At 43.1% G+C, this 16578-nt stretch overlaps 1 protein-coding gene across 1 annotated transcript in view; it reads left to right on the forward strand.

Annotated features, from left to right (window-relative positions):
- LOC126101261 (cytochrome P450 6l1-like) overlaps nucleotides 1-16578 on the forward strand; it is a 90489-nt gene that overhangs the window by 27058 nt on the left and 46853 nt on the right. Inside the window, exon 3 of the mRNA XM_049911948.1 lies at nucleotides 13404-13551. Within this exon, the coding sequence (XP_049767905.1) occupies nucleotides 13404-13551 (148 nt within the window). The remainder of the gene's footprint in view (nucleotides 1-13403; nucleotides 13552-16578) is intronic.

Raw genomic sequence — 16578 nt, forward strand, 5'->3', positions numbered from 1 at the left:
ACTTTGAAAACTTGCTTCTTGCCAAATATCATGATTCTAGGTCAACGGGAAGTACTCTATAGGTTTTGAGGAGTGAGTTTGAGAGTATCAAAATGTGATATTAGTGGATGTATCTCTTGACCGCATTGACGTATTAGGGCCTATAGACCTCCCTATGTAACATAAATTTCAACTTAATATGTCTACCCATTCCTGAGAAACTGTTGTTAAAAGTCAGACAGTGAAGTGATACTATAAGGGTTCCGTCATTACCGACGGAGGTACTACAGCATCTCAGTTTGTGCCAAAGGAGAGCGTGGCTGATTCCATGTTGTGCAATTTTGAGATGTGATATCATTTACTGAAAACGAACTTTCTACTATGTTGTCAGTGATGTTTCTATCACTGTAAAATTGGCGGTACTGGACGCGAAACGATCATAAAGTGTTGAAATTTTGTAATACCACGACCTACATCAGTCTGTGATGGCAAATATTCGTTTATTCTGTTGCCGGTTTCTATCATTATGATCATCTTCAGGTTGATCTTCCTTCGTGAAAGTAGCTTATCTCTATGGAGATGATCATAATAATTGAAACTGGTAAAGTCAGTAGTGGTTTTTAAAAAAAATCTCATAACACTGGATCGCTATCACCTTCATAGTGACTATCACTCTTCATCAAAAAGTGTTTCTCGGTATTTTACACTACTGGCTATTAAAATTAATACACCAAGAAGAAATGCAGATGATAAACGGGTATTCATTGGACAAATATATTATACTAGAACTGACATGTGATTACATTTTCACGTAATTTGGGTGCATAAATCCTGAGAAATCAGTACCCAGAACAACCACCTCTGGCTGTAATAACGGCCTTGATACGCCTGGGCATTGAGTCACACACAGAGCTTGGATGGCGTTTACAGGTACAGCTGCCGATGCAGCTTCAACACGATACCACTGTTCATCAAGAGTAGTGACTGGCGTATTGTGACGAGCCAGTTGCTCGGCCACCATTGACCAGACGTTTTCAGTTGGTGAGAGATCTGGAGAATGTGCTGGCCAGGGCAGCAGTCGAACATTTTCTGTATCCAGAAAGGCCCTTACAGGACCTGCAACATGCGGTCGTGCATTATCTTGCTGAAATGTAGGGTTTTGTAAAGATCGAATGAAGGGTAGAGCCACGGGTCGTAACACATCTGAAATGTAACGTCCACTGTTCAAAGTGCCGTCAATGCGAACAAGAAGTGACCGAGACGTGTAACCAATGGTACCCCATACCATCATGCCGGGTGATACGCCAGTATGGCGTTGATGAATACACGCTTCCAAAGTGCGTTCACCGCGATGTCGCCAAACACGGATGCGACCATCATACTGCTGTAAACAGAACCTGGATTCATCCGAAAAAATGACGTTTTGCCATTCGTGCAACCAGGTTCGTCGTTGAGTACACCATCGCAGGCGCTCCTGTCTGTGATGCAGCGTCAAGGGTAACCGCAGTCATGGTCTCCGAGCTGATAGTCCATGCTGCTGCAAACGTCGTCGAGCTGTTCGTGCAGATGGTTGTTGTCTTGCAAACGTCCCCATCTGTTGACTCAGGGATCGAGACGTGGCTGCACGATCCGTTACAGCCATGCGGATAAGTAGCTTGTCATCTCGACTGCTAGTGATACGAGGCCGTTGGGATCCAGCACGGCGTTCCGTATTACCCTCCTGAACTCACCTATTCCATATTCTGCTAACAGTCATTGGATCTCGACCAACGGGAGCAGCAATGTCGCGATACGATAAACCGCAATCGTGATAGGCTACAATCAGACCTTTATGAAAGTCGGAAACGTGATGGTACGTATTTCTCCTCCTCACACGAGGCATCACAACAACGCTGGAAACTTTCCTCATGTCAGCATGTTGTAGGTGTCGCCACCGTCTCCAACCTTGTGTGAATGCTCTGAAAAGCTCATCATTTGCGTATCACAGCATCTTCTTCCTGTCGGTTAAATTTCGCGTCTGTAGCACGTCATCTTCGTGGTGTAGCAATTTTAATGGCCAGTAGTGTACCTCTAGATTTAGTAAAGCACTGCGTGCTTTGAAGTTCAGTTCATCGTAGAAGAGGTTGGTTATGGTATTCAAGCAGAAATTGACTAGTACAAGATAGGAAGAAATGAAGAATACTATCATTCCATTCGTAAAGACTGTTCAGATGAGGCACGCAAAGAATTTATAAGCTAGTAGAAATGACATTGATAGAAATTAGGTATAGAATGTATGTCCACATTGTTACACACCAGCTTTGGCTGCTAAAGTTCCTGAGGAGAACTCGTCGGTCCATTTTATCCCCCTTTCGTCAATCACATTCTGAAGTGTACGTTTTCTTTCCTGTTGAGTGTGTGGGATGTTTTATGTGTATTTCATGCTACCACTGATTTCTACATAAGTGTATTTCGTTATGCCTGAAACTGCCTGCCTACTACGAAAAATGTGGCGGAAATCTTGGTAGTTTCGTCTACAAAAATGTTTATGCAGAGCTGCCGAATTTATTTTGGATATACTCCAGATTTGTGATGTTCGCTCCCATGGTTATTCAGTTGGTAATAAAGTTGCTACTCCTTTTTTGGGCTAATAGCCCCAGTCCTTGAAAATGCCAAACATGCCAAGTCGTTGGCCGTGAAACAATTCTTCTTCTTCATGTGCCGTCTCCTCTAAGAAGGTTGGCTGTCATCATGGCAATTTCTGATCTTGATTTGGCTGATCTAAGGAGTTCTGACGTTGAGCAGTTGTACCAATTTTTTAAATTGTCAATCCAGGATGTCCGTCTTCTACCCCTCGTTCTCTTCCCACAAATTTTCCCTTCTAGTATTATTTGCAATATTTTGTAATTTACTCCCCTAATAACATGGCCTAAATATTGTAGCTTCCTTACTTTAATAGTTTTAATTAATTCTTTTTCCTTTCCCATTCTTCTTAGGACATCTTGATTAGTAATCCTCGACACCCAACTAATTCTAAGTATTCTTCTATATGCCCACATTTCAAAAGCTTCTAAACTGTTCATGTCCTTCTTTTTCAATGTCCACGCTTCCATTCCGTATAGTAATTTTGAGAATACATAGCATCTTAGCAACCTCATTTTTGTGTTTAAACAAATGTCTCTCGAACAGAATGCATTTTTCATCTTATTAAAGATACTTCTGGCCTGTCCTATTCTCGATTTAATTTCTTCTGAGCTTTCAATCTCCTCATTTACAATTGTTCCGAGATATTTAAATTTACGTACTTGATCGACTCTTTCCCTATTGATTGTAAGATTTTCTTGTTGGTGTGTTTTAGATATCACCATGAACTTAGTCTTGCTTACGTTAAGAGTCAAGCCAAATTCTTCACTTTTTTCTGCGACTTTGTCAAGAAGTAATTGTAGATCTTTGAGGTTTCCAGCTAGTAGTGCAGTGTCATCAGCAAACCTAACATTGTTAATATTTAGCCCATTCACTTTAATGCCAGCTATTTCATCTGATAGAGCTGCCTGGAATATGTCTTCTGAATACATATTAAACAATAAGGGTGAGAGAACGCAACCTTGTCTCACACCCCTCTTTATTTCTATATCATTCGATAACTCATTTTCTACCTTCACGGTTGCGGTTTGATTGTAGTAGAGGTTATATATAATGCGGATGTCTTTCTTATCAAGTGTTTTCTTTTCTAACAATTCTATGAGATGATCATGACGAACTTTGTCAAATGCTTTATTATAATCCAGGAAGCACACATATAGTGGCTGATTAACCTCCATACATCGTTGCGCTAATATGTTAAAAGCAAACAATGCTTCTCTTGTACCGAGGGAACTTCTAAAACCGAATTGTGTTTCACTTATACCTTCTTCTACTTTTTTGTATATTCGTTGGTGTATAACTTTTAGAAATATCTTTAATGTGTGACTCATTAAGCTTATTGTACGGGCAGGTAAATACAAGGAGCTCCCATGAATTCGTCCACCTCCGTAGCCGAAGCGATGATTGTTGATTCAAACGTTTCAGGCTCCAACGGCGGGAAAAAAATAATGGGTAACATTTGTCTCGAAAGAAGGAATGTAGATGGCATGGTGGCAAAAAGTTCCTGATGACCATGCTTGAAATCTGTTCTGGTTGAATTTCAAAGATCTCTGCGCGTCTCACGTAGGAAGGGCTGCTGACGTTGTTGATGCCACTCTTGTCTGGTGAAGATCTTTGGCTCGGCACCTTCTTGATGTTATTCTGGGAAAGTAGACTAGACGCTGCCACTTTTCGCACCATACAGATATCTTATCTAAATCATTTTGCAAGTTGTTTTGATCATCTGATGACTTTACAAGACGGTAAATGACAGCATCATCTGCAAACAATGTAAGACGGCCACTCGGATCGTCTCCGATGTCGTTAATATGGATCAGGAACAATAGAGGGCCTATAACACTTCCTTGGGGAACGCCGGATATAACTTCCGTTTTACTCGATGACTTTCCGTCTATTACTACGAACTGTGACCTTTCTGACAGGAAATCTGGAATCCATTCGCACAACTGAGGCGATACTCCGTAGACGCTTGTGAGTAACGGTGTCGGAAGTCGTCTGGAAATCTAAAACTATGTCTACATCTACATCTACATCTATACTCCGCGAGCCACCTTACGGTGTGTGGCGGAGGGTACTTATTGTACCACTATCTGATCCCCCCTTCCCTGTTCCATTCACGAATTGTGCGAGGGAAGAACGACTGCTTGTAAGTCTCCGTATTTGCTCTAATTTCTCGGATTTTTTCGTTGTGATCATTACGCGAGATATATGTGGGCGGTAGTAATATGTTGCCCATCTCTTCCCGGAATGTGCTCTCTCGTAATTTCGATAATAAACCTCTCCGTATTGCGTAACGCCTTTCTTGAAGTGTCCGCCACTGGAGCTTGTTCAGCATCTCCGTAACGCTCTCGCGCTGACTAAATGTCCCCATGACGAATCGCGCTGCTTTTCGCTGGATCATGTCTATCTCTTCTATTAATCCAACCTGGTAAGGGTCCCATACTGATGAGCAATACTCAAGAATCGGACGAACAAGCGTTTTCTAAGCTACTTCTTTCGTCGATGAGTCACATTTTCTTAGAATTCTTCCTATGAATCTCAACCTGGCGCCTGCTTTTCCCACTATTTGTTTTATGTGATCATTCCACTTCAGATCGCTCCGGATAGTAACTCCTAAGTATTTTACGGTCGTTACCGCTTCCAATGATTTACCACCTATGGCATAATCGTACTGGAATGGATTTTTGCCCCTATGTATGCGCATTATATTACATTTATCTACGTTTAGGGAAAGCTGCCAGCTGTCGCACCATGCATTAATCCTCTGCAGGTCTTCCTGGAATAAGTACGAGTCTTCTGATGTTGCTACTTTCTTGTAGACAACCGTGTCATCTGCAAATAGCCTCACGGAGCTACCGATGTTGTCAACTAAGTCATTTATGTATATTGTAAACAATAAAGGTCCTATCACGCTTCCTTGCGGTACTCCCGAAATTACCTCTACATCTGCAGATTTTGAACCGTTAAGAATGACATGTTGTGTTCTTTCTTCTAGGAAATCCTGAATCCAATCACAAACCTGGTCCGATATTCCGTAAGCTCGTATTTTTTTCACTAAACGTAAGTGCGGAACCGTATCAAATGCCTTCCTGAAGTCCAGGAATACGGCATCAATCTGCTCGCCAGTGTCTACGGCACTGTGAATTTCTTGGGCAAATAGGGCGAGCTGAGTTTCACATGATCTCTGTTTGCGGAATCCATGTTGGTTATGATGAAGGAGATTTGTATTATCTAAGAACGTCATAATACGAGAACACAAAACATGTTCCATTATTCTACAACAGATTGACGTAAGCGAAATAGGCCTATAATTATTCGCATCTGATTTATGACCCTTCTTGAAAATGGGAACGACCTGCGCTTTCTTCCAGTCGCTAGGTACTTTACGTTCTTCCAGCGATCTACGATAAATTGCTGATAGAAAGGGGGCAAGTTCTTTAGCATAATCACTGTAGAATCTTAAGGGTATCTCGTCTGGTCCGGATGCTTTTCCGCTACTAAGTGATAGCAGTTGTTTTTCAATTCCGATATCGTTTATTTCAATATTTTCCATTTTGGCGTCCGTGCGACGGCTGAAGTCAGGGACCGTGTTACGATTTTCCGCAGTGAAACAGTTTCGGAACACTGAATTCAGTATTTCTGCCTTTCTTCGGTCGTCCTCTGTTTCGGTGCCATCGTGGTCAACGAGTGACTGAATAGGGGATTTAGATCCGCTTACCGATTTTACATATGACCAAAACTTTTTAGGGTTCTTGTTTAGATTGTTTGCCAATGTTTTATGTTCGAATTCGTTGAATGCTTCTCTCATTGCTCTCTTTACGCTCTTTTTCGCTTCGTTCAGCTTTTCCTTATCAGCTATGATTCGACTACTCTTAAACCTATGATGAAGCTTTCTTTGTTTCCGTAGTACCTTTCGTACATGATTGTTATACCACGGTGGATCTTTCCCCTCGCTTTGGACCTTAGTCGGTACGAACTTATCTAAGGCGTACTGGACGATGTTTCTGAATTTTTTCCATTTTTGTTCCACATCCTCTTCCTCAGAAATGAACGTTTGATGGTGGTCACTCAGATATTCTGCGATTTGTGCCCTATCACTCTTGTTAAGCAAATATATTTTCCTTCCTTTCTTGGCATTTCTTATTACACTTGTAGTCATTGATGCAACCACTGACTTATGATCACTGATACCCTCTTCTACATTCACGGAGTCGAAAAGTTCCGGTCTATTTGTTGCTATGAGGTCTAAGACGTTAGCTTCACGAGTTGGTTCTCTAACTATCTGCTCGAAGTAATTCTCGGACAAGGCAGTCAGGATAATGTCACAAGAGTCTCTGTCCCTGGCTCCAGTTCTGATTGTGTGACTATCCCATTCTATACCTGGTAGATTGAAGTCTCCCCCTATTACAATAGTATGATCACGAAACTTCTTCACGACGTTCTGCAGGTTCTCTCTGAGGCGCTCAACTACTACGGTTGCTGATGCAGGTGGTCTATAGAAGCATCCGACTATCATATCTGACCCACCTTTGATACTTAGCTTAACCCAGATTATTTCACATTCGCATTCGCTAATAACTTCACTGGATATTATTGAATTCTTTACTGCTATAAATACTCCTCCACCATTGGCGTTTATCCTATCCTTGCGGTATATATTCCATTCTGTGTCTAGGATTTCGTTACTGTTCACTTCCGGTTTTAACCAACTTTCCGTTCCTAATACTATATGCGCACTATTTCCTTCAATAAGAGATACTAATTCAGGAACCTTGCCCTGGATACTCCTGCAGTTTACCAATATTACGTTAAGTTTTCCTGTTTTTGGTCTCTGAGGACGGACGTTCTTTATCAACGATGATAATGTCCTCTCTGGTAAGCCGTCAGGTATTTTATCGTTTCGCCCAAGGGGGGGGTCCCTCTAACCTAAAAAACCCCCGTGTGCACGCCACACGTACTCTGCTACCCTAGTAGCTGCTTCCGGTGTGTAGTGCACGCCTGACCTGTCTAGGGGGGCCCTACAGTTCTCCACCCAATAACGGAGGTCGATGAATTTGCAACCATTATAGTCGCAGAGTCGTCTGAGCCTCTGGTTTAGACCCTCCACACGGCTCCAAACCAGAGGACCGCGATCGACTCTGGGCACTATGCTGCAGATATTAAGCTCAGCTTGCACTCCGCGTGCGATGCTGGTTGTCTTCACCAAATCAGCCAGCCGCCGGAAGGAACCAAGGATGGCCTCAGAACCCAAGCGGCAGGCGTCATTCGTTCCGACATGTGCTACTATCTGCAGCCGGTCACACCCAGTGCGTTCAATAGCTGCCGGAAGGGCCTCCTCCACATTACGGACGAGACCCCCCGGCAAGCACACCGAGTGCACACTGGCATTCTTCCCCGACCTACCCGCTATTTTCATGAGGGGCTCCATAACCCGCCTAACGTTGGAGCTCCCTATAACTAATAGGCCCGCCCTCTGTGACTGTCGGGACCTTGCCGGAGAATCGGCCACTGGCCCAACAGGCGAGGCATCCTGTGGTGGCTCGGAAACGATGTCATCACCACTAGGAAGCACCCCGTACCTGTTGGAAAGGGGTAAGGCAGCTGCCACGCGGCCAGATCCCACCTTCGCCTTTCGGCCAGGCACGCGCGAGCCCACCACTGTCCGCCATTCACCCTGGAGTGATGGCTGACCGGTAAGATGCTCACTGCCGGAAGACGCAGCGACATCAGGGGTTCCATGTGATTCCAAGGCCACCGAAGTAGGCATAGGTCTCACCACAGTTGCCCCAACGCCATTACGAGCCGACGCCTGCGCCTCGAGCTCGATGAGCCTAACAGACAAAGCCTCCACCTGCCCCCGAAGAGTGGCCAATTCTCCTTGCGTCCGCTCACAACAACCACAGTCCCTACACATGACTATGTTTACCCTACCCTATACGGTGACAAATTCCCAAGATAATCTTCTGATGAGCTACTCTGATAATCAAGAAACACTCACTGAAATACGAGACGTGAAAACTACGCTAGGTTTTCCCAGAAAAACTATTTAAAAGCTAAGCGCAGCAAATAAGTACAAAAACGCTTTATACAAACAGTACTCGCTGCTGCTGGTGCTCTCGCTTTGGCTGTCACAAGACAACTGCTGATTCAAGTGACTAGTGGCTAACGGCCGCGAAACAAACAAAGACGGTTTTAGGGCGCTTTCTGTTCTAAACGATCAAGAAAACACTAAGAAATCTAACACGAAAACTACGTAAAGTTTTATCAAGAACTGTTAGTTACTATGCAGAGCAGATAAACACAAATAGAATCCCTTCCTTAGTGGAAGGTCGTAAACAAAATGCAAAATAAACGCTTTATACAAACAGTACTCGCTGCTGCTGGTGCTCTCGCTCTGGCTGTCACAAGACAACTGCTGATTCAAGTGACTAGTGGCTAACGGCCGCGAAACAAACAAAAGACGGTTTTAGGGCGCTTTCTGTTCTAAACGATCAAGAAAACACTAAGAAATCTAACACGAAAACTACGTAAAGTTTTATCAAGAACTGTTAGTTACTATGCAGAGCAGATAAACACAAATAGAATCCCTTCCTTAGTGGAAGGTCGTAAACAAAATGCAAAATAAACGCTTTATACAAACAGTACTCGCTGCTGCTGGTGCTCTCGCTCTGGCTGTCACAAGACAAATCAATTTGACATCCCCTGTCGATAGTACTTATTACTTCATTAGTATAAAGAGCTAGTTGTGTTTCACAAGAACGATATCTTCGGAAACAATGCTGACTATGTGTCAATAAGTCGTTTTCTTCGAGGTACTTCATAATGTTCGAATACAGTACATGTTCCAAAACCCTACTGCAAATCGACGTTAGTTGTATAGGCCTGTAATTCAGCGGATTACTCCTATTTCCCTTTTTCGGTATTGGTGTGACTTGAGCAATTTTCCAGTCTTTAGGTACGGATCTTTCTGTGAGCGAGTGGTTGTATATAATTGCTAAATATGGAGCTATTTTATCAGCATATTCTGAGAGCAACCTGACTGATATACAATCTGGGCCGGAGGCCTTGCCTTTATTAAGTGATTTTTAAATTCCTGTTCATTCATAAGAACTCTGACAAAAGAACGCCCCTGCACAGTCACTGCAGTGCCTCATGACACTTCAGTGACGGATATGAATGAACGTAATGACAAACCACTTCCACCAGGAGCTTGTGCTGAACAATGTCGTTAGCAATTTTTAGACTTAGTTGCTCTACGAGCTACAGTGCGACCCTAATGCTGGACCAGTTGAAGCTATGAAAATAATTCATTTATTCTATCTCGTAAATCTTTGAAGTACCAACAGCAAAAGGGGCCGAACTTTCGAAGAAAACTAAGTTTTGGAAATTTTAATGAATTCGTAATATTTTCACGTGGCACACAGATAGAGAAATATGTGTATTTTATGAATAGCAGTCCGTCAGTAATCTGTGTTTCGGGCTTTTAAGTCTTCATTTTCGGATATAAATCAAACGCTGAGGTGGAATTTATTTTATTCACTGCCTTATTCTGCGTTATTGACTTCAATTAACTTATTATCTATGTCTTGAGAGTAATAATCCATTTGTAATTCGTATTTTCAGGATTTTATTTCGTATTAGGTGAGTACCCAGCGTCGCCCAGGCATGTATTTATTCCAGTCTTGTATTAGTCCATCTTCTCCTCACCCTTCCTCTCTCTACCTCTTGCACTCCTCTTTATCCATCTCCTCCAGCACCTTTCTCTGTCCATCAGCTCCTCCTCACCCCTCTTTCCATCTGCTCCTTCCCCTTCTAATTCCATCTCTCTCTCTCTCTCTGTCCATTTCTTCCTTCGCCGCCCCCCTCCCCCACTTTCTCTCTCCACGTTTTCACGCTCACGCCAACAGGGGCGTGGTAGTTCTTAGCTCACAGTATTTATTGCGAGATTGTAACTAATATGTGTAATAGATTCGTTTGAAATCGTTCCATGGGCTAATCACTCCAGGGGTTTAGCTTGAGCTTTGTACCCGTGGCTTTGCACACTGGTGGAGATGTAAACTAATTCCCGTATGTGTAATATATTTCACACGTATTTGTATACATATTTCACCTGTATCTCTAACGAATTTGGCTCAGCAGTTTAGTTTCGTCGCAGCTAAATGTTTGACGACGTACTGTACGTTTGCTGTGTGGTCTTCTTACTTTCCGCGATGGCAAGAGTTAAAGCAGTTAAAATTGTGCTATAATCTGACGGCGGGTTGTTGTTGAATGGAAGCGCTAACACATTTGATTACATATAAGATGATTTTCTATATAAAACCTTGCCATGCAGGAATAGAAAGCTGTAAAAACTTTCCCATCATCTAAGTAAAATCGTGATTGGTAAGAACTGTTGCTGTAGTGAATGATTGTTCTGAGTAGGCATTTGCAAAACAATTTCTTCTGTTACAAACTCTATTCTAACTTTGGAATGTTAGCAGACTAATTTTTTGGGCACTTGCTGATTCAGTAGAGCTCGACGTGACAGAGAGTTTCGTTACTTTCTGATGTTCCATCGCTCTCGCTGGAGTCACACACCTGATTCTGCCCAGTCATTGTTGCAATATTGAAGTCAGCATTATCGAAAACGAACTATAAGAATGAATCATTTGAAATATTGGATTTCCAGAACTTAACAGCAGAAGCCTCAAATAAAGCTACAGTGCAATATGAGGAGCAGAAACCCACATTCGAGACAATTTCAGCAATGTTTTTTCATCCCACTTTACGAGACGAGTACACTGTAAGACGAAGTTGCAGTGGGGAGATAAATGAATGAGGCCTGGTAGCTAGCTAGCACAATCGCATAGGATATTGCTGTATATTTCTTAAAGGGGACTGTTCACCACCTTTCTTTTTTGACAGACCCACACGCTTCACAAATGTTTGTAAAGTGTTAGGAACCCTAACTTCAGCATTCTCTGTCAAGTCATTGATATCTGGATAATCGGCAATACTGTAAGGAGTCATTCTTATATCTTCGCGCATGACAGCTGCTGCTGCTTCTACTGTTAGCTTTCTCTCATCTTTTTCATTAACAGCTCGTTCATTACACCATTGATTCAAAAGTTTGTGGCCACTGCCACGAAAACGTACAACTGGAGGAGTTTTTGGCATTGTGGTAAACAAAACCCCCATCACCGAAGTGTTAAGTCAGTTTGTTTTTCAGAGTTTTTATAGTCATTGTCTCTGCTTCTGGTAGAAATTCATTAACTTTCTGCAACAAATTGAGCAGCGAAAATTGACATTCCTCTGGACTATCTATAAATTTACATAATTCTTGAAAAGCGGCATCAAAGTTGGTATCTTGACGGCGGCCTCTTTTTCGAACAGAGGAGGCGGCTCGACACTAATTTAGCGTAGCAGTCTTGATGATAACGGGCTTCTGCACCTACTAAACACAAAACACCGTTGACGCCGTCGGCAACCTTTCTACCGAAATCATCATCGCGTTTCACTGCTTTATCAAGTAGCGTAGCCTATGTTTCAGAGTTATAGAGCGACCTTCAAACATTCCACGGTGTTTATGGAGTCGTTTTATTGTTTCCGCCTCTGCGTCACACTTTTCAGCACATATCAAACAGCCTTTTCTGAAACTGAATGGATAAGAGGAACAGGATCTCAAACGTTTATCAGCTGCTTGTGCAACATTCTGATTAACTAGTTTCCTTTTATTATGTTCCTTAATATATTCACGTCGACATACCTTATGCACTTCAATGAGTCCAGCGTTCTGTAGAAGATTATGAGCCCCATCTATCCTTTTCTTGCTGACGCGTATCAGAGTTTTCCAAGCCCTTCGTCACTACTGATGTCTCTGCTTCCGGATCAGATTTACCACAAATAAAACAGGTAGTAGGATATAGCACTATTGTTTTCTCAGTCCAGACAAAAGAAAGGAGACTAAGAAGAAGCACTTCGTAACACCACAAACTGATGAATACTGCCACAAAAGCAGAACACTCTGGCACTACTTTGACAGATCGCAACATTAACTCAATTGAACTGGACACAGATAAGAAAAAACCGGCAGCGACAATAGTGGTAGAGGAGCGCTGAGTGAGTGGGAAGGGGAACTTGATGTTTTCGTTGTTGGCACGTACCCTGATTTCAACAATACTGATCGAAAAATAAATATCATCAAGTAGAATATACAGGCCACGAAATATTTCCATATACGTAATTACGCTTTTCATTTAAATACTTTGCTAACCAAACAAAAAAAAACTGCAAACTTTTACGTTAACAGAATACTATTCCAATGCTTATACCTCAAATACCATCCGTATAAGTGAAAAGATGCACTAGATCTTTTTTGTGTACAATTTTGCGAGGAATATATTTACTAATAAGAGCTCTGTAAGGGAGACGCCTTCCCTCCCCCCCCCCCCTTATGAAGTGGAACTTTTCTGTTTCTTATTACTATATCCCATATGAGTGTTTTCCCGAAGTTTCAAAACTTTATAAATTTTTCCTCATTTGCTTGTATTCTTACTAATTTGTCTGGGATATTATTATTTATTTCTAGAAGCCGATGTAAAATGCTGTACTGTGCTGTCTTTCGCAAGTAGGTACTCAACCTTTGCAGGTTTATATTGACGGTTGTTGAGCGAAATGGTGGAGGTTTGTAGAAAGAAGTGAGGACACTATCATATCTCTTATATTCTGAAATATATGTAACATCAGCAGTGCCAGTTCAGGGCTCACAAAATGTTCCTCTCAGATTTTTTGTTTCTGTTAATATGTTCTTTTACAAATTTCAGGTGATGGATCATCGGAGGAAAACGGGAGAGATCCGAGGTGATGTAGTGGACGCGGTGCTACGCATCTTAGATGACCAGGAGGCTGAAACCGGCAAAGCACCTGCAATGGATGAAGCCTGGGAACAATCGACAGAGCAGCAAGATGAGGGTAAATTCGATGATGGCCAATATTTGGTCATCAAATTTTTTCATCTACGTTGCCATAATATTCTGGATTCCCCCCCCCCCCCCCTAAGTAGCTGAATTTACATTCACGAAACACAACACACACGTTCATCAGTATGGAGCGTATATGCTAAATGGGTATGTCAGAAAAGGTCTGGTACCTGCTATTCCAGAAAGATGGGCATTGAAAGTTTTGTTAAAGATGTGTTATCTCACTGTAATAAACCAGGGCTGTGTTCCTTTGACCTATTCATGAAACACCTGTGTTGTTCGTTCACTATGTCACTCCCCAGCAAAAAATATTTCGCAGTGTTCGCAGTGTCGTCGTCTGTTTTAATACGTGCACGCTATGGCAACTTTAGAAGTGTTAAAATGTCCCTGATGGATTTGTTACTCAAGCGACATCCATGACTAGTCAAAGTTCGAAGTCACTGAGAACACGTGACCAACCCATTTTGCTGTTACTGCTCTTTTACAACACTCGCGCCCTTTTATACTGGCGGGCTGGCCTCTCACGACATCTAGTGGCCAATTCCGCATTTCACAGGATGTTTGGATACTTTTAATCAGATAGTGCTGTCCAGTAGACTCAGTTTCTTGACAATGCCATCTGTTTCTTACAATTAACCACTTTTGTCATCGATGTTGTTTCTCACAGAATGTATACGCACACTTAGCGCTTTTTACGTCTACTTTCGAAATACATGCTAGAAGAGTGGACAGAATTTCCTTTTCCTTCTAGGAGTGGCAACTCAACTACGGTTTCGTAATGAAAAGTAAACTTCCTGGCCGGAAAGGTGAGGATCTGGTTTCTCGCCCTGGTCCGGCACACAGTTTTAGTCTCCCGGGAAGTTTCAATCCAACGCAAACTCCGCTGCAAATTGAAATGTGCCCTTCCAGAAAGATTTGTTTATAAGCCATGTCTACATGTTATTTTGCTGTGAGACAGGTGATGTTTTGATAAAAACCAATACTTTCTGTACTGACATTTTTAGTAGGTTTTGGTACTGGCTGGTAGCACGAAGAAAAAAGTGATTGTGATTCAAAGGTCCAACGCTAGTGGAGGCTTGTAGAGCTCAGAGCTTTCTAGATTTTTCGTTTGTAATCAGATTAGCAGTGAACGTCGAAATAAGAGGGGCGATCAGTAACTAATGCAGCACATTATTTTTCTGAAAGCAGGTTGGTTTTATTCAGGATTCCAGTACATATTATTCCCAAATCTTTTGGCTGCAAAACTCTGTTTTTAACATAATCTTCGTTCAGTGCGAAGACCTTAAGACACATTACTGGGAGGGCCTCTAGTACCACATGGTACCAACTGTGTATTGTATTGTATGTTAACCGTGGACCTAGAAACGAAGGAGAGGCTCCGTCCCAGCCGCAGCCGCAGTGGTCCGCAACCCCACGACGACTACCGCAGTCCACTTCAACCCCTCGCCTCCCCACACCTAACCCAGGGTTATTGTGCGGTTCGGTCCCCGGTGGACCCCCCAAGGAACGTCTCACACCAGACGAGTGTAACCTCTATGTTTGCGTGGTAGAGTAATGGTGGAGTACGCGTACGCGGAGAACTTATTTGCGCAGTAATCGCCGACATTAGTGTAACAGAGACGGAATAAGGGCAACCAGCCCACATTCGCCGACGCAGATGGAAAACCGCCTAAAAACCATCCACAGATTGTCCGGTTCACCGGACCTCGACACTAATCCGCCGGGCGGATTCGTGCCGATGTGGTACCAACTTACTTGTCAACGTCGGAGCCAACGTTGTATGGTGGATAAGGAGGAACCGCCTATTGAAGTTTTGTGAGCTTCTCTCAGGTGCACAGACTCATGTGCGGCATTGAATTGTCATGGAGAAGTTGGTTTGCATTTTTATGGTGACGAACAGGCTGAAATTGTTGTGGGTTGGCAGGAGAGTCAACACCGGTATACTAGAGGAAGCCGAAAGTCACGCGTTTTAGCTCACGCAGGCTGGCGTGAGGTCTGGAACAGGACAAGGAATTTAGACTTTAGAAAAACGGACGTAGCTGGTGGAATACTTAACTTTAATCCATAACTGGTGAACGTCGCTCTTGACGGTACATTATTCATAATATCAATAGTAACTGGTAATGGCGCCTTGGTAGGTCGTAGCAATTGACGTAGCTGAAGGCTATGCTAACTACCGTCTCGGCAAATGAGAGCGTATTTTGTCAGTGAACCATCGCTAGCAAAGTCGATTGTAAAACTGGGGCGGGTGCTAGGAAGTCTCTCTAGACCTGCCGTGTGGCGGCGCTCGGTCTGCAATCACTGATAGTGGCGACACGCGGGTCCGACGTATACTAACGGACCGCGGCCGATTTAAAGGCTACCACCTAGCAAGTGTGGTGTCTGGCGGTGACACCACAGAAATCGTTTCTTCAAATTCCGAAGAGAGCACAATAGACTTCAGAGGTGATCGTTGCACCATGGAGAGGACATCAAATAGAATAATCCCATCACAGTTCCAGAAGACCATAGACATGACTTTACCGGCTGAGGACGGGGCTTTGAATTTTTTCCTCAGATGGGCCGGTGTGGCACCATTACATAGACTGTCGTTTTGTTTTCGGTCCGAAGTGACGAGCCCATGTTTCATTGCCTGTGACGATTTTAGACAAAAGAATGTCACGATCAGTCTCGTAATGCGCAAGGAAATTCCCAACAGATGGTCCTTCGTTGCCTTTTATGGTCCACTATTAGGCTGCGAGGAACCCAGCGGTCACACTCACCTCTGAATACCCCAGTTGGTGGACGAGTGTCTCAACACTGCCAACAGGGATGTCCAGTTGAGCAGCGAGCTGTTTGATAGTGATCCGTTGAACATCTCGAATGAGTGTGTCCACACGTTCCAACATTGCAGGAGTCACAGCTGCGAGAGCCCAGCCAGTACGCAGGAGATCGGACAGGTGATCTTGTTGGGATGGCGCTGCAGATCATCTTCAGAACTAGTTCGAACAGGAAAAAGAGGTAACAACAAAATAAATTA

This window comes from Schistocerca cancellata, chromosome 9 (assembly GCF_023864275.1).
Source record: "Schistocerca cancellata isolate TAMUIC-IGC-003103 chromosome 9, iqSchCanc2.1, whole genome shotgun sequence".
NCBI classification, from domain to species: Eukaryota; Metazoa; Arthropoda; class Insecta; order Orthoptera; family Acrididae; genus Schistocerca; species Schistocerca cancellata.